At 58.8% G+C, this 23,808-nt stretch overlaps 1 protein-coding gene across 1 annotated transcript in view; it reads right to left on the bottom strand.

The window, feature by feature from the left end:
- Positions 1–2,140: 2,140 nt before the first annotated feature.
- LOC122449399 (beta-galactosidase-1-like protein 2) overlaps positions 2,141–23,808 on the bottom strand; it is a 33,532-nt gene continuing 11,864 nt past the window's right edge. The window contains exons 6-20 of the mRNA XM_043480902.1: positions 20,701–20,793; positions 19,731–19,812; positions 18,901–18,965; positions 12,655–12,739; positions 11,998–12,135; positions 10,998–11,078; positions 10,378–10,484; positions 9,708–9,857; positions 8,055–8,123; positions 7,581–7,668; positions 6,079–6,166; positions 5,643–5,754; positions 5,116–5,232; positions 4,948–5,011; positions 2,141–2,366 (exon numbers count right to left, since the gene is read on the bottom strand). Of these exons, the coding sequence (XP_043336837.1) occupies positions 2,359–2,366; positions 4,948–5,011; positions 5,116–5,232; positions 5,643–5,754; positions 6,079–6,166; positions 7,581–7,668; positions 8,055–8,123; positions 9,708–9,857; positions 10,378–10,484; positions 10,998–11,078; positions 11,998–12,135; positions 12,655–12,739; positions 18,901–18,965; positions 19,731–19,812; positions 20,701–20,793 (1,347 nt within the window). The 3' untranslated portion in view covers positions 2,141–2,358. The remainder of the gene's footprint in view (positions 2,367–4,947; positions 5,012–5,115; positions 5,233–5,642; positions 5,755–6,078; positions 6,167–7,580; positions 7,669–8,054; positions 8,124–9,707; positions 9,858–10,377; positions 10,485–10,997; positions 11,079–11,997; positions 12,136–12,654; positions 12,740–18,900; positions 18,966–19,730; positions 19,813–20,700; positions 20,794–23,808) is intronic.

Below are 23,808 nucleotides of genomic sequence, written 5' to 3'. Positions count from 1 at the left end.
CTGCGTCTGCTCACCCCCGGGAACAGACATGAACATGATTTCAGAGGGCGGTGCTCCGACGGTTGGGGGACAAACGGACCACCAGCCCCGTCCCCGGAACGCCACGTACTCTCAGCCCAGCTCCACCCAGGGCGCCGTGGGCGCGCTTTTGGGAGGCTTTGGGAGGCAGGGAGCCCGCTGTAACCATGTGCACACGCAAGGGCCGTCACGGGCCGGGGTTGGGGGAGACCCAGGCCTCCCCCTCCCCGAAGGACAGCAGGCCCCTGGGGTCATGCCCGCCGAGCCCTGCGGCCGGCCCCGAAGCTGATGAGCGTTCTCTTCCCGCAGGCGGGCAGCGGAAATGAGCACTAGTCCATTTCCGGTCTGCATCTGAGTCGGTAAACTTGTTTCAAAGCGGGAAGCTAAAGGTACGGCTCCTACTGATAGAAAGCGCCTGAGCTTCTCAAGTTGCAGAGGGGTCCCCCCTCCCCCCGGGATCCTCTGGCAGGGGCTGGAGCTGGCAGCCCCCTGTGAACGCGCCCTGGAGACGCCGGCACCTGCGCGGAGGCCACAGTCCCCTGCCAGGGCCCGCCTCCAGGCCTGCCCCGGAGGCCCTGAAACCAGGCCCCCTGAGATACAAGGAGGGTTCAGTCCCCGCCGGAGATACAGGGAGCGTTCAGTCCCCTTGGGGAGGTTTTCGGCACAATCCAGGTGGGAATGTTGGACGCCACTCCATTCCGCTCACTGCAGTGACCCCTCCGCGCCTAACGCTGAGAGGGACCTCAAAGGCCCAACAATCGAAGAAAGCCGCCCGCCGAACCACACGGGCAGAGGACGGCCGCTCATATGTTTTGTTCACAAGTTACCAGTTTTCCGTGTAAGGCGCTGCCCTCGGTTATCAGGGGGAAACAGCACTGATGGCCCCGAAGGCCTCTTCCTGCAGGTCCCAGGCATGGGGAGAGGTCTCGGCCAGCCGGAGCGCAGCCACTGTGCCTGGAAGGGCCCGTGACGAGGGAAGCGGGCCCGACGCCGATGGTGGTGTCCACGCCGGCTGTCACCCCGGGTGTGGGTGCTCCCGGCACCCGGCGAGCAGACGCCAAGCGTGCAGCCCGACAGCCTGGGGGGCACAGGGCGCCCACCCCACAGCCACTAGGCCGGGAGGAGGGCTGCCCGGGCTGAGGTCGTGCACGCGGGGGGCTTGGGGGGGGGGGGCGGCCTCGGTCCAGCAACGCCCAAGGACCTGGTAGGCGCACGCATTCTGGGGGTGTGGCCCAGCACCCACCCGGGCCCTCTGGGGGTCTGTGCTGCACACCCCGGGGGGCCCACGGTGGGGAGAGCAGCACGTCTGACCATCTCGCTGGGTTCTCACGCCTGCACTTCTCGAGAGCGTGGGCGATGAGGGCAGCGCCCCCGACCGCCTTGGGCGGCAGGAGGCCTGGTCCGCGCCTGGCCGCTGCCTGGACACGCGGGGTGCAGGCTGAGCGCTCGCGACCCTGACTTTCTGGTCGACTGGGGCGCAAGTGTAGCCCCCACCTGGCCTGACTGCGGCCACTCGGTCGGTGGCTCGGAACGCCTCAGCCGCCGGCCGCACAGTCCCCACGCACCTCGTGGGGACCCCCTTTGCCCAGGGCCCATCTGCACGGGAATCGGCAGGCCTTCCCTCTGCCTGCTCTTGCTGTGGCAGCAGGCTGCCCCACCCGAGTGTGGGGGTGTCACTGGTGCTCCCTGCTGTGGCTCAGAGGGGGGCGTGCACCCCAGGGGAACCAGGAGCAGGAGAGGAATCCAGGGGCGCTGGGAGTAAGGGGCCGGGGGAGGGGGGCAGGGGGAAGAGAGGGGCGCTGGGGGGGGCGGCGCAGGACCAGGCCACCTGGAGTCTTGAATCTCCAGGAAGCAAGGTTTCCATAGGAGTGTGGAAAAGCAATGATGTATGGAGACAGACTTGGGGAATTAAAGGAAAACCCTTTCTTAACACTGAAAATATAAAACATATGAACTGCCTGCCAATCCCTCACTTAGCGTTCATATTTTATTTGATTTCTCAGGAAGACACCTGTTGTTCCAGATTCACATTTGTGGGGTCAAGTCCGCCGAGCATCTCTTCACCACTGTCCTCAGGGACCAGCAGCATTTATTACAGAAGCATGACAGAGGGTTGGCTTTGGTCAGTTTGCTGTGTTTATTGTGCTCCGCTAACAGGGAAGCTGACTTATGCCAAAGGAGGAACGGGCCGGTTGGTGGGGAAGCAGACTGCAGACCAGGCAGGATCAGGCCTCACAGAGTCTCTAGAGTGGTCCCGGCCACGGGGCGGGCCTTGGGGACTGGCAGGCGCTCAGGGCTCTGAGACGGCTCAGCTCAGCCACGGCCCGGTTAACGTCAGTCTCAGTACCCTGAGGAGGAGGGGCGGCCGGTCTGACCTCAGTCTCAGTACCCTGAGGAGGAGGGGCGGCCGGTCTGACATTGCTCTCAGTACCCTGGGAAGGAGGGGGCGGGTGCTCTGACCTCAGTCTCAGTACCCTGAGGAGGAGGGGCGGCCGGTCTGACATTGCTCTCAGTACCCTGGGAAGGAGGGGGCGGGTGCTCTGACCTCAGTCTCAGTACCCTGAGGAGGAGGGGTGGCCGGTCTGACATTGCTCTCAGTACCCTGAGGAGGAGGGGCGGGCAGTCTGATCTCAGTCTCAGTACCCTGAGGAGGAGGGGCAGCCATATGACATTGCTCTCAGTACCCTGAGGAGGAAGGGCGGGTGGTCTGACCTCAGTCTCAGTACCCTGAGGAGGAGGGGCGGCCATATGACATTGCTCTCAGTACCCTGAGGAGGAGGGGCGGGTGGTCTGACCTCAGTCTCAGTACCCTGAGGAGGAGGGGCAGGCTGTCTGCCATTGCGCTCAGTACGCTGAGGAGGAGGGGCGGCCGGTCTGACATTGCTCTCAGTACCCTGAGAGGGAGGAGTGGGCGCTCTGACCTCAGTCTCAGTACCCTGAGGAGGAGGGGTTGGCGGTCTGACATTGCTCTCAGTACCCTGAGAGGGAGGAGTGGGCACTCTGACCTCAGTCTCAGTACCCTGAGGAGGAGGGGCGGCCATATGACATTGCTCTCAGTACCCTGAGGAGGAGGGGCGGGTGGTCTGAACTCAGTCTCAGTACCCTGAGGAGGAGGGGTGGGTGGTCTGACATTGCTCTCAGTACCCTGAGGAGGAGGGGCAGGCTGTCTGCCATTGCGCTCAGTACGCTGAGGAGGAGGGGCGGCCGGTCTGACATTGCTCTCAGTACCCTGAGAGGGAGGAGTGGGCGCTCTGACCTCAGTCTCAGTACCCTGAGGAGGAGGGGTTGGCGGTCTGACATTGCTCTCAGTACCCTGAGAGGGAGGAGTGGGCACTCTGACCTCAGTCTCAGTACCCTGAGGAGGAGGGACAGCCAGTCTGACCTCAGTCTCAGTACCCTGAGGAGGAGGGGCAGCCGGTCTGACATTGCTCTCAGTACCTTGGGAAGGAGGGGCGGGTGCTCTGACCTCAGTCTCAGTACCCTGAGGAGGAGGGGCAGCCAGTCTGACATTGCGCTCAGTACCCTGAGAGGGAGGAGTGGGCGCTCTGACCTCAGTCTCAGTACCCTGAGGAGGAGGGACAGGCCGTCTGCCATTGCGCTCTGTACCCTGAGAGGGAGCAGTGGGCGCTCTGACCTCAGTCTCAGTACCCTGAGGAGGAGGGACAGGCCGTCTGCCATTGCGCTCTGTACCCTGAGAGGGAGGAGTGGGCACTCTGACCTCAGTCTCAGTACCCTGAGGAGGAGGGACAGGCCGTCTGCCATTGAGTTCAGTACCCTGAGAGGGAGGAGTGGGCGCTCTGACCTCAGTCTCAGTACCCTGAGGAGGAGGGACAGGCCGTCTGCCATTGCGCTCAGTACCCTGAGAGGGAGGAGTGGGCGCTCTGACCTCAGTCTCAGTACCCTGAGGAGGAGGGACAGGCCGTCTACCATTGCGCTCAGTACCCTGAGAGGGAGGAGTGGGCGCTCTGACCTCAGTCTCAGTACCCTGAGGAGGAGGGACAGGCAGTCTGACCTCAGTCTCAGTACCCTGAGGAGGAGGGACAGGCCGTCTGCCATTGCACTCAGTGCCCTGAGGAGGAGGGGCAGCCGGTCTGACATTGCTCTCAGTACCCTGAGAGGGAGGAGTGGGCGCTCTGACCTCAGTCTCAGTACCCTGAGGAAGAGGGGCAGCCGGTCTGACATTGCTCTCAGTACCCTGGGAAGGAGGGGCGGGTGCTCTGACCTCAGTCTCAGTACCCTGAGGAGGAGGGGCGGCCATATGACATTGCTCTCAGTATCCTGAGGAGGAGGGGCGGCCGGTCTGACCTCAGTCTCAGTACCCTGAGGAGGAGGGGTGGGTGGTCTGAAATTGCTCTCAGTACCCTGAGGAGGAGGTGCGGGTGATCTAACTTCAGTCTCAGTACCCTGTGAAGGAGGGGCGGGTGGTCTGACCTCAGTCTCAGTACCCTGAGGAGGAGGGTTGGCTGGTCTGACCTCAGTCCCCATACCCTGAGGAGGGGCGGGTGGTCTGACCTCAGTCTCAGTACCCTGAGGAGGAGGGGAGGCCATATGACATTGCTCTCAGTACCCTGAGGAGGAGAGGCCGGTAGTCTGACCTTAGTCTTAGTACCCTGAGAGGGAGGGGCGTGCGGTCTGACCTCAGTCTCAGTACCCTGAGGAGGAGGGGCATGGTCTCCCTTGGCCCCACCCCACCCTGGGGCAGCTCGGGCCATCCTGGCTGGGCCGCACGTCCCCCACCCTGTGACGGCCAAGAAGGGCCCAAGGGCCACGGCAGCAGGAAACACAGCAGACGTGGCCGTGAGAACCTCGGAAAGGCTGGCAGGGGAGGTGCTGGGGCGGGTACAGTGTGATCGGGACCTGGGCAGCTTGCGCAGATGCCTCGGGAGGCGGCAAGCTGCCGGAGCCGCTTATGGGGAGGAAGCCCCTTACCCAGCTGGGAGACGTTGCTGAAGTAGATCAGCAGGGTAGACTTGAACTCCTCAAACACGATGATCTGCAGAGAGGCAGGGGTGCCCCTGAGACACACACTCAGCCGAGGCTGGGCGGGGTGGGGTGAGCACTGCCCGGGGCGGGGAGAGGTGCAGAGCGGGAGGTCACCTCGTTTAACCCGGGCTTGAGCCAGGGTCCCGGGAGGTAAAGCGTTTCCTGGGGCCCGAGGTTCCAGTAGCGTCCCAGGTTCTGTCCGTTGATGAAGACCACTCCTTTCGTCCAGCCCTGGAAGACATTGAAGCAGAGTTGCAGGACACACACACACACACACACACACACACGATGCAGGTTGCAGCCACAGCCACACTCAGACAGCAACGCAGGCCCAGCTGCGGCCCTCGAGGGGTAGTGACCTGGAGACTGTGCTGTTGCCCCCGCCCGGCCTTGGCTCCTGCTCCGGGCCCCCAGGAGGGAGGCACTAGGTTCCAACTCACCTTGCATGCGCACCCACCTCAGGGCCCCACCACGTCCCCACTGCCGCCCCCTCCCCCCAGGACACAGGGTGGCAGGCAGCTTGGGCACGTTTCTTTGGCCTCCCTCCCCACCCTGAGTCAACACCAGGCGGCCGTGGGGTGACGATGGTATCCTGGGACAGAAGCTTGGCTGGGGACACAGCCGGGAAGAACACCACTCACCCGCAGGCTCATGAAGGTGTCCTTGGGTTGACTGCCGACTCTCAGGAGGGCAAGGAAGAATGCAGGGCCCTCAGCGTGGAGAAAGCTGGGCTTCCAGATGTTGGGAAGTTTCCTAGGGAGAGTCAGTCCAGTGGACAGGTTACACCCTCCTTGACAGCATGTCAGCTGTGCCTTCGGAGGGCTGTCTCCTCCCTGCTGAGTCCAGTGTCCCCTCCAATGGCCCATTTGGGGTCCACAACACAGCAATGAGACAGCAGACCAAGGCCGGGGAGTGGGGGCAGTGACCACTCTGTCCTGGACAACTAGGAGACTTGGGGTCACTTTCTTCAGTGTTCTGGGTCTCTGCCTCTTGTGTGAACACAAACAGGTCTGGCTGGCTGGTCTCTGGTCTCCCCATCTGCGATCAGGCGCCTAGAGCCAGTGGTTGGGCACCCACCTCTGTATGAATTTATTCTGCATCTCCAGGCTGTAGATTTTAAATTTTCTCAGTGGAGAACTGTTTAGATAGATGTTCCCAGTAAGACCTGCAGAAGAGGGGGAAGAGGACACCAAGGCAGGGCAGCTGCAGAGAAGTGCCCCTGCCTGGCCCCCTGAAGGAGGATGGAGGAGGCCAGGGAGGATGGAGGAGGCCAGGGGAGGATGAGGAGGATGGAGGAGGCCAGGGGAGGATGAAGAAGGCCAGGGGAGGATGGAGGAGGTCAGGGGAGGATGGAGGAGGTCAGGGGAGGATGGGGAGGATGGAGGAGATTAGGGAGGATGGAGGAGGCCAGGGGAGGATGAGGACGACAGGGGAGGCTGGGGAGGATGAAAGGGGTCAGGGGAGGATGGAGGAGGCCAGGGGAGCGTGGAGGAGGTCAAGGGAGGATGGGGAGGATGGAGGAGCCAGGGGAGGATGGGGAGGGAGGGATGGGAGGATGGCGGAGGCAGGGAGGATGGAGGAGGTCAGGGGAGGAGGATGGAGGAGGCCAGGGGATGAAGATGGGGAGGATGAAAGAGGCCAGGGGAGGATGGGGAGGATGGAGGAGGCCAGGGGAGGATGAGGAGGCCAGGGGAGGCTGGGGAGGATGAAAGGGTCAGGGGAGGATGGAGGAGGCCAGGGGAGCGTGGAGGAGGTCAAGGGAGGATGGGGAGGATGGAGGAGGCCAGGGGAGGATGGGGAGGATGAAAGGGGTCAGGGGAGGATGGAGGAGGCAGGGGAGCGTGGAGGAGGTCAAGGGAAGATGAGGAGGATGGAGGAGGCCAGGGGAGGATGGGGAGGATGAAAGGGGTCAGGGGAGGATGGGGAGGATGGAGGAGGCCAGGGGAGGATGAGGAGGCCAGGGGAGGCTGGGGAGGATGAAAGGGGTCAGGGGAGGATGGAGGAGGCCAGGGGAGCGTGGAGGAGGTCAAGGGAGGAGGAGGAGGATGGAGGAGGCCAGGGGAGGATGGGGAGGATGAAAGGGGTCAGGGGAGGATGGAGGAGGCAGGGGAGGGTGGAGGAGGTCAAGGGAGGATGAGGAGGATGGAGGAGGTCAGGAAGGATGGGGAGGATGGAGGAGGTCAGGGGAGGACGAAGGAGGATGGGGAGATTGGAGGAGGCCAGGGGAGGAGGAGGATGGGGAGGCTGAAGGAGGCCAGGACACAGGCCTGGGCTCCAGGGAGGGACAATCAGCGCTCCCAGGGCAGCACTTGGCCCACTTTGTTCTCCAAGGGTGTTTCTGCAGCCTCCTCCTGGAAGAGGCAGGGCACTCTGTGCGCTCAGTGCTAGGAAAGCACCTTTGGGGGAGCCTGGAGCAGGACATGACCCTCCTCCCCTTGAAGCCCACTCTGTCATGCTCCCGGGCGGGCCTCTCACTGACCAGGAGCCCCCGAAACTTCCAAACCGTGATCCCGGTCACGGCTGCCCGGGCTGGGGAAGCACCCCAGGAGTGCCCTGGCGCCTCCTCTGCCGGGGCCCACCTTTCCTCTCCTGGTTCATGCTGGTCCCGGAGGCAAGCCGTCCTTGGTTCTCCACCAGGATCCTCAGCGTCAGGAAGTCCTTGTAATGCTGCCCAACACACACCAGCTGGTGGGGGGGGGCACTCAGGCCTCTTCTGGAGACCACTGGGGACCCCCCAAGACTGGGACGATCTCGGAAACTGGGGGCTGTCAGAGGGTGGGGCTTGGCACCCCAGACCTCAGCTCTGGGCCAGGCAAACCCTGAAGCTCCTCCTCCACCCTCCTCCCATACTGGGCCTGCCGAGAAATGAAGAGTCATTGAACAGTCTACTGGAGACTCTTCTGAGGCTGGTGATCAACGCAGAGATTTCTGAGCAGCAAACACCCAGGGTGGGACAGTCCTGCCCGTCCCCCAAGGAGCGCACGGCTCAGCCCTGCGGGGCCTCTTCGAGGAAGCCCAGGGCCCCGGGGGGGCTGGAACCACGGGGTATGTACGTCATTGTGAAGAATCAGCCTTTGATGCGTGTCATCCAGGACTCCTATATACTTGTCATCTAGAAACACCTGCCAAAGAGAGCGGGCAAGACTGTGGGGTGCAGATATGGCAGGAGGGGGCGAGGTGCCAGGGTCCCAGGGGAGGACTACGTCTGCTTCCGGGAAGGCGACCAGCTGACGCCGGTCCACAGAGAGGGGACACTGAAGGCAGCTTGGCCCAGGGGCATGAGGAGAGCCCGGAGCCCCTGCGGGGGACCCACGGGGACCAGGGCAGAGACGCCATGACTGCGTCCCCACCCCAACCACTGCCCACCGTGCTGTGTCCGCCCCCGACGCCCCGCAAGGCTGCTCGAGCCCTGCGGGACACAGAAGGGCCCACAAAGGGCATGGCAGAGGGTCTGAGTTAGGTCGAAACTTCCCGAAAGGAACTGACTCGGAGACTGTACAAATCAAAATCCACGAGGATCCAAAAAGTCAGTAGTATGCAGAACAAAGGATTCACATTTTACGCTTACTAGGGTCCCAAGACAAGCGCTACAGGCTCGACAGTCCCTGCTCGAGTGACCACCGCTGAGTGACTAAAGGTCTCCCCGCAGCAGCGGTGGCCGAGGTGCACACACAGTCCCAGCCTGAAGACTCGCGCAGGGCTGAGGACACAGCCGCCCTGCGCTCGCAAGCGGGAGGGGCTGTTCCCAGACCCAGGACCGCCATGGGAGAGTGGCTGGGAGGGCCGGGGAGTGGGGGCAGTCAGGACGGGACTCGCCCTCGGGAAGGAACTCGGGGGCCCCACGAGGTGGGGACAGTGAGCCCTCTGAGGCGGGAAGGTCGGGAACGGGGTCTGATGGCCATGCCGCAGAATTCTAAGACCACGCGCGACAGCCTGGGTTTGCAAAGAGCAGCCAAGTGATGCGGCTCCACCAGGGACCCAGCAGACAAGGCGAGGGGGAGGCCCGGGTGGGGTGGCCACAGCTTGGGTGCGGGGCTGCGGCTGCGGTTCCTCTAAGAAGCTCACGATGGGTTTGGACATGATGAGTCTGGAAAGCCACAGGAGCATACACCCGAGTGAAGACACGCATTCAGCAAACAGTAGGGAATGAGGGTCTACAGCTAAGATGTCACGATGAGTGCAGGGGGACACAGAGGCTGGGATGACGGGACCATAAGGGGCAGGAGGAGCCTGGAACAGCCCCTGCGCAGGGCGGGCAGGAGGCGCCCCAGCGCCCAGAGCCCCTGTTTTCTGGTCAAGGTCACTGCACCTCTCTTTGGCTTCCTCACTGGTAACAGGTATCTTAGATGGGTGTTTCAAGAACTAAACGCGCAGATCCGACCGCTACGCGCCAAGGAAACGTCTGGGGTCTCTGTCTGAGGCCCACGGGGGCGTCCAGGCCCCTCCCGGTTCTCCTCCATGAGTGGCATCAAGGGCACTCAGGCTTCGGTGGGCACCCCCCACCCCAGGACACCCAGTAGCTTATGCCTGTGAGAGCAGTGGCTTACATACGAACACCAAGCAAGTCACCGAAGGGACCAGAGGTGAGACACAAGGGCGGCTTTCCACTGGTCAGGAAGAGGCCGGCCTGCTGTTCAGATGTTCAGCCACATGGGCAGGGTCTCGCCAGCAGAGAAGGGCACCCTCTGCCCGCCCCCGCCCCTTACCTGGCCCCGATCCTTCACATGGCCATCCGAGTTTAGGACGCCTCCTCCGGTGATGACGGTCTCATAAAGTATGTACCCAGTAGACTGGCCGTTCCCTTGGTTCACGGACAGCTGTTCCATGGAGAGCGGCCCCATGGACCTCACGGGCTGCTGCAGAGATGGGAGTGGAAACCAGGCTGGGGGTGGCCTCATCACAGGCCAGGAAGCTCAGGGGGCACGGGGCCAAGTGAGCCCCTGCGATGACGAGTCTGCGGCAGCCGCTTGGTGCTCCACTCTGTGGTGACCGAGAGGGGCGGGGGGGGGGGGGGTCCCTGAGGGAGGGGACAGATGCATTGGGCTCCCGCGTGGCTCAGAGGTAAAGAACCTGCTGGCAGTGCAGCAGACTCAGAGGTTCCATCTCTGGGTCAGCAAGATTCCCCGGAGGAGGAAATGGCAACCCACTCCACTACTCTTGCCTGGAAAATCCCATGGACAGAGGAGCCTGACTGGCGGCAGTCCACGGGGGTTGCAAAGAGTCGGACACGACTGAGCGACTTAGCAACAATCTAGGTCTCCTAATCTGAACTGTAGGAGTAGAAGGGACTGAAACTTCGAAGACTGCTCTCTGTGCCCTGTGTTCATTCCCTCCCCCACCGAGTCCTGAGCTCACGTCCATGCGCAGGGCACTCACGTCATCCTGGTGAATCAGGGTGTCCCACAGGGATATGAAGTGACCTGCGGCCAGGGGAGCGTATGTGTCCTTAGGCTTGCAGTCTCGCTGCTGGAAGCTGGGAACCTCTGCAAACCACAAGCAGGAGGCTGGCTCCTTCCCCAGCCCCGTCCAAGGCTGCAGCGCTCTCTGCTGCCCCCGGCCAGCCTGCCCAGCACCATGAAGGGTCCACAGGGGCAGGGACCGAGGGGAGGGAGTCCTCCTGCACCCAGAGGCCTGGCCCGTGCGCCCTGCTGTCCCGGAAATGGAGGCGGCCAGCACCTCGGCCTCCCCCGGGCCAGCTGTCTCAGCCCTGCTGCTCAGAATCTCCTGAAAGCCAGCGGGGGAACACGCGTGCTCAGATTCTGCCCCCTCTCCCCCCTTCCACCCAGATATGCGCATCTCATGGCTCTGGGGAGGGCCTGGCCCCTCTAGTTCCCACCGACGGCGCGGCTGGGGGTCCGTGTCTCGTGCAGCCTGACTCCCCAGACCCCTGAGGATAAAACGTGCTGGGGCGAGCTGGACTCACCCAAGGACCACATCTGCACCTCTCCCCCCCCGCCCCCAACAGCCCAGAGCCCTCTGGGGGGCAGGGAGGGTACCTGCATCAGAGTGAAAAAGCTTTTGGAATACGAGATACTGGGGTGTATAGTCTCCATCCTCTGTCAGCAGCGCCCCATAGTCTGAGAATAGAAACAAATCTGTCACCTTCCCTAAAAGGTCCAGCCTCCGGAGGGACGTCAGCCCTTGCTGCTGAGTCTAAGGGCCCTTCACACAGCCGCTCTGGGAGGGAGACCTTGAGGCAGGAAGGTGCCCAATGCCGGCTCCCCACGACCCCCCGGGAGGGACAGATGGCAGCCTCAGGGGGTCAGAAGCCCAGGCTGGAGCCCAGCGCAGGGACCCGGAGGTTTCCAACCAGACCCCTTCCCCTCTCTCACCCTCGCTGCCTGCTTGGTCTCTGAGCAGAGTCGCAGACTGGGGGAGACCTAGTCATCAACACCCAACACCCGGGATAGGGGCATCAAGGGAATGGGTTTCACAGTGAGCCCGGGAGAACAAAGGCTTGTGGAGTGAATCTGAGTCAGTTGAGCTAAGATGGATGTACCTAGAGCCTGTTATAGAGAGTGAAGTAAGTCAGAAGGACAAAAATAGATATTATATGTTAACGCACACATATGGAACCTAGAGAAATGGTACGAATGAGCCTAGCCACAGGAGGATCAGAGGTGCAGACGCAGAGAACGGCTGTGCGGGCATCCAGGCGGGAAGGGAGGCTGGGCGGGCTGAGAGCCGTGTCTCCACAGACACAGGACCGTGGGTGGGACCGTGGCTCGTGGGAAGGTGCATCTCGCACTGGGAGCTCAGGCAGCACTGAGTGCCCACCTGGAGGGTGGATACCTGGGGCTGATTCACTGCTGGATGGCGGAAACCAACACAGCACTGAAAAGCAATCATCTGCCAATGAAAGCTAAGGTTTTTACAAAGGCTGCACAGTGGATGGACAGAGCTAAGCTCCCAGCTTCTCTGCTTGCAAAGTCCCGGACCAGAGACCGCAGAGGCGGGGCAGCTGCAGGCAGACCCGCGGGACCCACTGGTACTTGCCGTAGCTGGTGACCATAGGGAGGCGATGGCCGCGGAACGCGGCCCCGCCCATGAAGCCGAAGTTGGTGCCGCCGTGGAACATGTAGAAGTTGAGGGAGAACCTGAGCTGCAGCATCTCCCGGGCTTCATGCATCAGCACTGCAGGGGGCGGGGAGAGGGGAGCAGAGCCTCCGTGACTCCAGGACCGCACGTGCGGGGTGGGGAGGGGCAGGGGAGAGGGCGGGGGGCAGGCAAGAGGGAGAGGAGCCTCGGGGATGTCAGGGCTGTTAGGGGTGGGGGACGGGGGCCGGGGGAGGGGGGAGGGGAGTGGAGCCTCCAGTGACTTCAGGACTGCACGTGGGGGGCGGGGGAGGGGGAGGGGAGTGGGAGGGGGCAGCAGAGGAGCCCGGGTGACTTCAGGACTGCACGTGGGGGGCGGGGGCGGGGGAGGGGAGTGGGAGGGGGCAGCAGAGGAGCCCGGGTGACTTCAGGACTGCACGTGGGGGGCGGGGGAGGGGGAGGGGAGGAGGGGCACAGCACAGCACAGACACAGCACACAGGATCTGCCCGCCCCTTCGACCTCAGGGATTCCAATCAGCCGGCAGGAGGCAGGCCAGCGCCCTTGGAGTCCCGCCGACACCCGCCCTCGGAGATGAACAGGGGCGACATGCGACTCACTGTGCAGGTCCAGAGTGTTCCTAGAAGTGCCCCATCCATCCAGAGACCTGGCGGTGTACACCATCATCATGACCGGGCCGGGGCCCTGCGGAAGCAGAGCATCCACGCATTCGAGCCGGCTGGTCACCCGGCCCGCCTCACTGCGGGCATCCTCATGGCCCCTCGCTGCTCTCACGGCGCACGCCCCACCTGGCCTGCCTCTCGTGGTCTCACTGTTCCAGCTTTGGAGAGATCAATGGCCGTGGCCACCTTAAGTTTCCAGAACAGCAGAATCTCTTCATCCCCTGACCCAACCCCAGGAGAGGTCTCATAGGGAAGCACCTGACCCAGAGAACGCAGTGAAGATGTCAAGAACCAACTGCCAACAATGCAAGCCCAGTGAGAATCCCACACAATCCCCGGCTCCTGCTCTGCCCTTGGCCAGCCAGAGCCATCCTGAGGCCCGAGGTCGGAGGCCCTCCTCCGTCCCAGGCCTTCAGGACCTATGACCTCCACATTCAGGCTCACACAGTCCACAGTTAAAAGTCAACGCTGCTCCTTCGAGTTCTGAAAGTTAATGCAGCCTTGGAATGTCTGCTCTCAGCGCAGGGACCCCAGCCCCCAGCCCCCTGTAGCATTCACATTCCTGCCTAAGCTGATAAACGCTTCAAAGAAAGACAAAAAGAATTAAACTAACAAAACCACTGCCAACTTTGTGCACCACAAAATCACGTGACCTTTTCATTCATTTCTGCCTGGCATCCTGTAATTTAACATTTTAAAAATATTCTACTGAATTCCAGAGATAATGTGCTCACTCCTTTAAGACTGACTCAAGCTTCCCAGGTGGTGCTAGGGGAAAAGAACCCGCCTGCCAAAACTGGAGACACAAAAGTCATGGTTCGATCCCTGGGTCAAGAGGATCCCCTGGAGGAGGGCATGGCAACCCGCTCCAGGGTTCTTGCCTGGAGAATCCCACGGACAGAGGAGCCTGGGGGGCCACAGAGTTGGACACGACTGAGCACACGCACACAAACTAAAACTGTGCATCTTAAGTCCCTGCAGCTTCCTTCCTCGCAGCCCCACAGGACCCCACAATGTCGGGAAGGATCTGTGACATGAGGGCTCCAGCCATCACCTCATCCTCAGGCGGCCACTGCCCCCTGCGGACACCCTGCATTTTCACATGATGGCAAATTCATCACCAGACAGTATATTCCATTTCTGGAGAATTCAGATTGTGAGAAAGTACAACCCATACATGCAGCCAATAAACGTTTTGTTATTCCTTTAACCCGCTGAAATTAATTCTGTTCCCTAGTACCAGAAAGAATTTCCCCTGCTCCGAGAAAATGCTCCAAAATTTTGTGAGATTCACTCCCAATTCCTTCTTTCACTTTTTTTTTTTTTTTGGTGGAAACATCTATATTATATTCTTTCAACAAACTTCAATTAAGCAATTGTGATGTTTGCCACAAGCATCAGTTATGCATCCGAGACCTCGTTTACCCTGTCGGTAAGTCTGTGCTCTTTCTCCAGCTCCTCCCGGTTCCCCTGGCGACCCGCGGCCTCCGGCAGCCACTATGCGGCTGTCGTGGGAGTCTGCTGCGTTCTTCCGGGGACTGCACATCCAAGTGGCGCCACGGGCATTATTCGGCTCTCACTATCTGGCTTATCTGTCGGGCTCAGTGCTGTCCAGGCTCATCCATGTGGTCACAAATGACAGATTTCCTCCTTTTTAAAAGCTGAATGTTTTCCACTAGATACACGTATCGTATTCTCTTCATCCGTTCATCCGTCCTTACCCACCGGGGCTGCTTCCACGCCGTGGCTGCCATGAGGCGTGGTGCTGTGAAGAGGCAGCACACACAGCTCTTCAGGACGATAACACCTACGATAACACCTCCCTAAACACCTACAGAGGACAGCGCTGCATCAGAGGTGCCTCTATTTCCCCACGAACCTCCATACGGACTTCCACAGTGGCTTGGAAGAGTTGCTTCTTTGCTACGGTCTAGCAGGTCTTATGGGCACAATCCCCGTGACCCTTCAGAGCTGGGTGTTTGCGAGCCCACTGTTCGGGTAGGAGTCCAGGAGTTAGGCAGCAGGGGTGGCAAAGGCTGAGCTGGGGGTTGCCTCTGGTGGCATGGCGCTGTGTCGGGGTGGAGTTCCTTGCAAGAGTGCATCTCAGCCTCTCCAAACCACTCTGACGTATGTTCTCATCCTTCTGCCCTGACCCTCTCCTTACCAGAGGAGTTCAGATGGCAATGGTATAAAACAGGGAACGAGCACGGGATCTGGAGGCAGAAGGGCTGGATTTGAACCTGGATTATTCTGTTACATGATTGACCACAGATGATCTCAAAGCAGAAATTTTACCTTTCTGAATCATGGTTTCCTCATAGGCAAGATAAGGATAGGACCAATAGCTTCTTACATGGTAATGTAAGAAACAAACATTAAAAATGGGGGGGGGTATGTAAACTGAAAGTTGTACATATAAATATTATCATAGAATGTTTTCTTAGCTTGTGTTACAAGCTTTCTCCATATTGGACTTGTTTACCACCTGTCTCTTACCACTAAAATACAAGTTCCAAAAGTGGTGATTTTGTAGGGTTCCTTCCCTGCTTTATCCACAATGCCTTGACAAATAAATACCTAACTGGCACATTTGCTGTCCTTGTTTAGTTGCTAAGTCATGTCCAACTCTTTTGTGACTCCATGGACTATAATCTCATCAGGATTCTCCAGGCAAGAAACTGGAGTGGGCGGCCATTTCCTTCTCCAGGGGATCTTCCTGACCTAGGGATCAAACCCAAAACTTCTCCTAGGCACGTAGATTCTTTACCACTGAGCCACCTGGGAAGCCCAGCTGGCACACAGAAAGAAAGAAAGTGAAGTCCCTCAGTTGTGTCTGACTCTTTGCAATGCCATGGACTATAGCCCACCAGGCTCCTCTGTCCATGGGATTTTCCAGCAAGAGTACTGGAGTGGGTTGCCATTTCCTTCTCCAGGGGATCTTCCTGACCCAGAGATCGAACCCAGATCTGCATTGTAGGCAGACACTTTAGCATCTGAGTCACCAGGGAAGTCACAACCACCAGGGAAGAACTGGTACATAGCAAGTGCTAAAAACATTTACTGGCTGATTTATTCAATGAATAAATAAACTCAGCTTTAGGACTTTATTAATTATAGTTAGGATATCATTTTTACCCCCCCTCCCCACTTACTATCCCGTATTCTTCCTCCACCATAACCATCACCACCATCACCATCACCACCATAACCATCACCACCATAACCACCACCACCACCATCACCACCATCACCATAACCATCACCACCATCACCATAACCATCATCACCATGACCATCATCACCACCACCACCACCACCACCATCACCACCATCACCACCATCACCACCATAACCATCACCATCACCACCATCACCACCATCACCACCATCTCCACCATCACCACCATCACCACCATCACCACCATCACCATCACCATCACCACCATCATCACCACCATAACCATCACCATCACCACCATCACCATCATCACCACCATCACCACCATCACCACCACCATCACCACCATCACCACCACCACCACCATCACCACCACCATCACCATCATCATCACCATAACCATCACCATCACCACCATAACCACCATCACCACCATCACCACCACCACCACCATCACCACCATCACCATCATATTCTATCTGAGTGTCTGCTCTGCCCCAAGAGTTAGATTCCCTCTCCACATTTTCTCAGGATGCACTGACTCCAGTCCTTGCAAATCTCTGCACTACTTTTACCATTTCCCTTGTACCAGGGACCAACAGCCCTTGGTGTTGGTCCAGTTGTTAAGTCGCTGGATACTCAGCACTTTGTATCTTTGCATTCTTCTCTAAATCTTAGTTCTGTCTTAGGTTGAAGGAGGGCAGAATCAGGGAGAGAACTACTTTTCTAGAATTCTAGGCATTGTCTTGTCTTGATGGAAATTAGTAGAGTCTTCCCTTCCTTCTAATACTGCAGAGTTCTGACAGGTGCAGAGTGAAGCATCCAGTCACTGATCTCTTTTGGTGGTAGAGATTTATGCACCCTCTGATTCCTTCTAATGCTTCTATTGGAACCAGCACTTCCTACTGAGTTCTGTTTATTTTTGTTTCTTGTCTTTCTCATTGAACCACAGGTAAATATGAATGAGGCTATTCATTCAAAGGGTAAAAACTTTTGCAAACTGACTTTAGGTCCATTTTGGTTTGCAAATCTCAATAAAGGTAGAATATTACCCATATTATCAGGCAGATTGCTATGGCAAAAAGTGACATCTGGTTAGCAAACTGCACCTGGAGTGGAGAACAGTGACTGATGTATAAACTCCTAGTGGGTGTCACGGCTTCCTGTGTGCAGGGTATCCTGAAACCTGAGGCTCTGTTGGCAGAGCCAGAAGCTCAAGCTGTGGAGCCATGACCTGGGGCCCCAGCTGGTTCCTAGCTTTGCTCCGGAACTGTGATGGGGGGGAGTGGGGAGAGAGCATAGCGCCTGGACTGTGGGGGGAGCGTAGCCCCTGGACATTGGGGAGAGAGAGCGTAGCCCCTGGACGGTGGGGAGAGAAAGTGTAGCCCCTGGACTGTGGAGAGAGAGTGTAGCCCCTGGACTGTGGGGAGAGAGTGCCGCCCCTGGGCTGTGGGGGGAGTGTATCCCCTGGGCTGTGGGGGGAGCGGAGCCCCTGGGCTGTGGGGAGAGAGCGGAGCCCCTGGACTGTGGGGGGAGCGGAGCCCCTGGACTGTGGGGAGAGAGAGTGGAGCCCCTGGACATGGAGGGAGCATAGCCCCTGGACTGTGAGGGAGCGGAGCCCCTGGGCTGTGGGGAGAGAGCATAGCCCCTGGACTGTGGAGAGAGAGCGTAGCCCCTGGACGGTGGGGAGAGAAAGTGTAGCCCCTGGACCTGTGGGGAGAGAGTGCCGCCCTGGGCTGTGGGGGAGTGTATCCCCTGGACTGTGGGGGGAGCGGAGCCCTGGGCTGTGGGGAGAGAGCGTAGCCCCTGGACTGTGGGGGGAGCGGAGCCCCTGGACTGTGGGGAGAGAGAGTGGAGCCCCTGGACATGGAGGGAGCATAGCCCCTGGACTGTGGGGAGAGAGAGCGTAGCCCTGGACTGTGGGGGGAGCGGAGCCCCTGGACTGTGGGGGGAGCGGAGCCCCTGGACTGTGGGGAGAGAGAGTGGAGCCCCTGGACATGGAGGGAGCATAGCCCCTGGACTGTGGGGAGAGAGAGCGGAGCCCCTGGACTGTGGGGGGAGCGGAGCCCCTGGACTGTGGGGAGAGAGAGTGGAGCCCCTGGACATGGAGGGAGCATAGCCCCTGGACTGTGGGGAGAGAGAGCGGAGCCCCTGGACTGTGGGGGGAGCGGAGCCCCTGGACTGTGGGGAGAGAGAGTGGAGCCCCTGGACATGGAGGGAGCATAGCCCCTGGACTGTGGAGGGAGCGGAGCCCCTGGGCTGTGGGGAGAGAGCATAGCCCCTGGACTGTGGAGAGAGAGCGTAGCCCCTGGACGGTGGGGAGAGAAAGTGTAGCCCCTGGACTGTGGGGAGAGAGTGCCGCCCCTGGGCTGTGGGGGGAGTGTATCCCCTGGACTGTGGGGGGAGCGGAGCCCCTGGGCTGTGGGGAGAGAGCGTAGCCCCTGGACTGTGGGGGGAGCGGAGCCCCTGGACTGTGGGGAGAGAGAGTGGAGCCCCTGGACATGGAGGGAGCATAGCCCCTGGACTGTGGGGAGAGAGAGCGTAGCCCCTGGACTGTGGGGGGAGCGGAGCCCCTGGACTGTGGAGGGAGCGGAGCCCCTGGACTGTGGGGAGAGAGAGCGTAGCCCCTGGACTCTGGGGAGAGCGGAGCTCCTGGACATGGAAGGAGCATAGCCCCTAGACTGTGGAGGGAGCAGAGCCCCTGGACTGTGGGGGGAGCGGAGCCCCTGGACGTGGGGGGAGCGGAGCCCCCGCCCTCGGTGAGGACTCTCAGCGCTGCCGTGAGCCTGCGGCGCCATCCTGAGCCCTCCTCCGGGCTGGGGGCCAGGCCCTGTGGGCACTGTGATGCAATTGCACCTGAAACCACCTACAGCAGGCGTTTCCAGCGTGTAACAGATCCAAGTTTTAACTGAACGAATCACAGCTGAGAAGTTCCTGAACCTCTGAGCCCAAAAGTCCTCACATGAGAGGAAGGAGAACACCCCGCGCCTCTGACACGTCCTCACCTGAACGGAGGAGAGGTGTTCGTACGTGTCCTTCTTTATGCTCTTCATGTGGAGGGTGGCGAACACTGGGGGGAACGGGAGGCGAGACGGGGTTACCAGTGGGCGGGGCGCCGCCTCTGCCGGCAGACACGCCCGCGACGCCCGCAGACACGCCCCGCCCCGTCCGCAGACACCGCCCGCGGGGCCCGCAGCCTGTGCGGGTGAAGACGGGCCGCGTGTGTCCACAGGGGCTCGACCAGCACCGCTCAGACCCACTGCGCCCGTCTGCTCAGCCTTCACCGAGTGACCCAGAGAACAAGCAGGGCGGAGAGAGTGCCCCCGTGTGCTGGTGGATAAAGAGCCAGCCGAGGAAGCCGAGCCCGGGGCTGCAGACCTCCCGGGCCCAGCGCGGGACACTCTGTCTCTCCCACCGTGCCGGGAAGAGCGGGCGGAGGGCGAGGCCCGGGCCAGGTAGGCTAGGGAATCCCGAAGCACCGCTCTCCAGCTCGTTCGCGTGACTCCTCCTCCGTCCTGTGTGTCCACCCGTGAGTCCCCCTGGAATTCTCCTGCACGTTTCCTCGTGGCTTTTATGCCCCGGACTCAGCCCCACGCGCTCCGGGGGCGGGTCTAGGGCAGGACTTTCTCTGGGACCCTGCTCTCTCCCGGGGGTTCGGGCCTGGCCCGGGGCAGTGGCAGAGACGCCTCCGCTGTGGCCCGGGGCCAGAGGCCAGCAGGGTGATGCGGGGCCACCAGGGGTGCCCTGGTCCCTCACGTCAGGGCCGCGTGCGCCTGGACACGGCCCGGCCCGGGAAACGGAGCCTCAGCGGACCCTCAGACTCAGCCGTGCGTACCGGTTGGTGTGTGTCCCTTCAGGAGTCCCTGGCCCGTGTCCGCAGTCAGGAGCATCGTCTTGATCCCTCTGCTCAGCAGTGCCTGTGGGACAGTTGGGAAGGTGAACGGCGGTCCACGGCCCTGGCGGGGGGTGCGTCCCCAGGAGAAGGCGAGGGTCGAGGCACCGGAATGAGGGGGCGGGAAGGAGGCCTCACCAGGCGCAGTTGCTGGTAAGTTGTTCAATGAGAACAGCCAAAAGGGACTTAAATGCAACCATCAGCAATGACCTGTAATGGACACCAACCACATTCCAAAGACGAGAATTCTCATAATGGATTAAGGAAAACAAATTCTAATTATATACAGAGTATGTACCTGAAGTAGGTGGATACAAAAAAATCAAAGATGAAAAGGTGGAAAAGCCCGTGTATTATACAAACACCAACCAAAAAAGATCTGTGATATCCACAGAAGGAAAAATTACTGTGACTCACTCTGTGCTGACATCAGAGTCATGCAGGTGTCCCAGGCCCCTGTCTGGGGGAAAAGTGTGGAAACACTAGCTGCACTTCTGTCACTTTATCCATGTGCGGGGAGCAGCGCAACAGTAGTGTGTGACTTTGTCTTTTTGCTGCAACTGAGGCGTCCTCTGATTTCTCGTTGGTTTTCAAAAACTAAAACGCTGGACTGTTCGGAAGTCAACACTACAAACCCTTTAGAATAAATAACTTTTCTCTGTCCTATGTTTTCAAATAAAAGACACAGGGAAGCCCCAAACTGGACACAGCATTGATTTTTGAACTTCGAGGGCACCGATTTACAGAGTACACAGAGGAAGACTTTAACACTTGAAAAGTTCTTCATCCATTGCTAACAAATACTGCATCCCAAATGGTACCTTGCAAGCTCTAGCTGCTCAGAATGTTTGCTCCATGAATCAGCAAAGTGAGAAAAGTATGTAAAGATGGAGGAGAATGAAAGGGCACTTACATTTTTAATATACGGCATGTATCCTTTATCCAGATTATAGGAACCATATTCGTTCTCCATCTGCACGGCAATAATGGATCCCTCTTCGTGGAACTGGGGGTCAAGGAGATGAGAGTTTGAGGATGAGTCAGCCGGTGGGGAAAGGCTGGACTTACTTTTTTCAATTTGCTACTGCACACGCACGTTTAGAGTGCCATAGAAAATAACTTGCTCCTAAACTCAGCCCTGGGGACACGACAGTGGGGGCAGTTTCTGTCACTAAGTCAGCAGCTGCCTCGTGGGGTCAAAGCCTCCAGCACCTTGCCTTCCTCAGTGCCCCCAGGGAGCAGCGCCCGCTGACTCCCCTAATCCAACACATTAAGCGGAGGCTTAGACCTCCGCCCAGCCTTCCTCTGGGGCACCAGGGAAACGGGGGCGTGGCCCTCTCCTACGTGGGCGCATGTCATCCCCCCGGGGGACCCACTCTGCTTATGTCCCTGCACCCCCATCTTCACTTGCCCCGTCACCGCCACAGGGACCCCGTCCTCCCCTCCTGCGCAGTCCCCCTTCATGGACAAACGGTGCAGCCGCTCTGCACGCCCCGCGACAGCCCACCGCTCGTGACTCTGTCCTCACTGTGGTCTCATGGCCGCCCTTCCCATTCCACCTTGACCTTCTCTCTGCTAAACGGATGCAATCCCTTTTCATCCTGGTCTGATTTCTCTCCACCGACAGTCTCTCCTCCTCCGGGAAGCCCTCCCTTCTGCAGCATCCCTCCTGGGTCTTGCACTCACCAGTCACCCCTCAGCCTCCTTCTTGAGCTCCTCTAGCCCTGCTGCCTCCTCCCCAGTCCCAGGATCGATCGTGTGGGATCGCTTCCCATCTGCCCTCTCAGTTAACGCCCTCACGCAAATATCTCCTCCTTCCCCTTCCCTGCCGACTCCCTTCTGTGATGTTAACATGCTCGGTCAGCCCTGCCTTGACAGCTCTTGCCAGACCCGCGGTCGTGTTTTCTCTCTGAATCTTGCACTTGCCGTGTCCTAGTCAGTTTCACTACACTCAGCTCTGCCCTTTTCAACCTACTCTTGGAGACACGTGACCGCGGGAAGGTCTCCTCCTCCTCCACGCAGGACTAAGGAGAAGAGCATTGCTCCCTCAGAATTAAACGACACACAACAATGAAAGGAAGAAGCCAGATAGCTCCCAGGACCATGTGCCAGTGGGTGGAAGTGTCTACACACCAATACCTGTGCTTCTTGTGAGCCGGGAGGACCTGGGCGGGGAGAGCTGAAATGGGATAGGACTCGGGAAGCAGAGCATAACCAGCTGCACTAGAGCTGAGTGGGCAGAAAAGAGCCTAAAAGAGTTCTCCAAACCTGTATGCTTCCCAGGGGGCTCAGTGGTAAAGAGTCTGCCTGCCAATGCAAGAGATATGGATTTGATCCCTGGGTCGGGAAGATCCCCTGCAGTAGGAAATGACAACCCACCCTAATGTTCTTGCCTGGAAGATCCCATGAACAGAGGCGCCTGGCGGGCTATGATCCACAGGATTGAAAAAGAGTTGGGCATGACTTAGTGGCGGAGCAGCACACATAGGAACATGCCATGATACTGGGAGTTACCTGGTAGCTTATTGGTTAGGATTCTAGGTTTTCACTGCTGCAGCCCAGGTTCTACCCCCACTTGGGGACCCAAGACCCCACAAGCTGTGCGGCACAGCAAAAAATTAGTAAGTACTTTTTAGGTGGCTTCCCTGGTGGCTCAAAGAATAAGACCCCCAGCTTTTGCGGCTCCAGGTTTTCTGCTCACCAGGCAACCTTCTGATTACTGATTTTGTCTTGCAGGCACTCCAAGATGGGGAATGTCCTGGTTTGGGGTGCAGAGGGTGTGCCAATTCGCGCCAGAACTTTCTCTGATGATGAAAATGTTCTGTGTTCTCACTGTCCAATGTGGTAGCAACCATCCACAGGTGGCTATCTAGCACTTGAACTGTGTCCAGTATGAATAAAGAACTAAATTCTTTATTTAGTTTTAATAGATTTTAAGTGAAATAGCCACCGGCGGCCAAGGTTACCACCCTGGCCAGCACAGCTCCAGGGCCACAAAGGACGTCCCTGCATCTCCGGTCCCCAGGTGCACACGGACCGGCCCTTCAGCCACCGTCACCTCGTCTGATGACCCCAGGGCATGCTCAAAGTCAGGAGCCAGCTCTGCCCCAAGTAGATCCACACCACCTGAAGCCTTGCCTGGCCATTTCCAGGCCTGTCGCTAACCCTACAGTAGCATCCCTTTCCAGTGATTGCTGTGAAGATAAGGTATGCTCCACAAACACCAACTGCCTAATAAAAAGCTTGACGCGCGTGTGCCAAGTCACTCTTGGCGCAGACCCCACGGACTGTAGCCCGCCAGGCTCCTCTGTCCATAGGATTCTCCAGGCAAAAAGACTGGAGTGGGTTGCCGTTTCCTCCTCCAGGGATCAAATCCAAGTCTCCTATGGCTCCTGCATTGCATGGGGATTCTTTACCACTCAGCCACCAGGGAAGCCCAATAGAAAGCTTGATACCTAATAGATACCTTTTGTTCCTTCCCTCTGTTCATTTGTTACCTACTTACACAGTCCTTCATGTATTTTCCAAGCCTTGCAGCAATATGGCGGCATATTATTTCTACTCAAACAATGAATGTGTGTGACACCATGGTTTTATTGCAGGGGGAGAGATATTTAAAAAAAAAAAACAAATTGCAGTTTCTACAAAATCACTGACCTAAGGTCATCTGTATCACCTATCACTTGTGAAAGACTGGCACGTAGCCATCTTTAGCAGGAAAGTTAAGACATTCTGATGATTGTCATTAAATTCCCATTTATGGGGTTGGAGAGCAAACAGATAATGCAGAAGACATAAAAATATACAGAGTGCAGTTCCCAGCATCCTGCCAGGAAACGGCACCCCTGTAAGACAGTAGATGAGGAACAGAAATAAAAGCAGAAAAAAGCATATTTCTTAAATAAGGAACTGGAATTCGCTGCTATACATGCTTCCTGCTTATGAGTGAAAGAAAGTAGGCTGAGCCCTGCCCAGGAAGGCAATTCAGGCAAGTCTTTCCCTTGGTCACAAAGATGGGGAA

The sequence above is a fragment of the Cervus canadensis genome, chromosome 11 (assembly GCF_019320065.1).
Source record: "Cervus canadensis isolate Bull #8, Minnesota chromosome 11, ASM1932006v1, whole genome shotgun sequence".
Lineage (NCBI taxonomy): Eukaryota > Metazoa > Chordata > Mammalia > Artiodactyla > Cervidae > Cervus > Cervus canadensis.
Note: the sequence above shows the minus strand (reverse complement) of the source record. Positions and strands in the feature narration are given on the sequence as shown.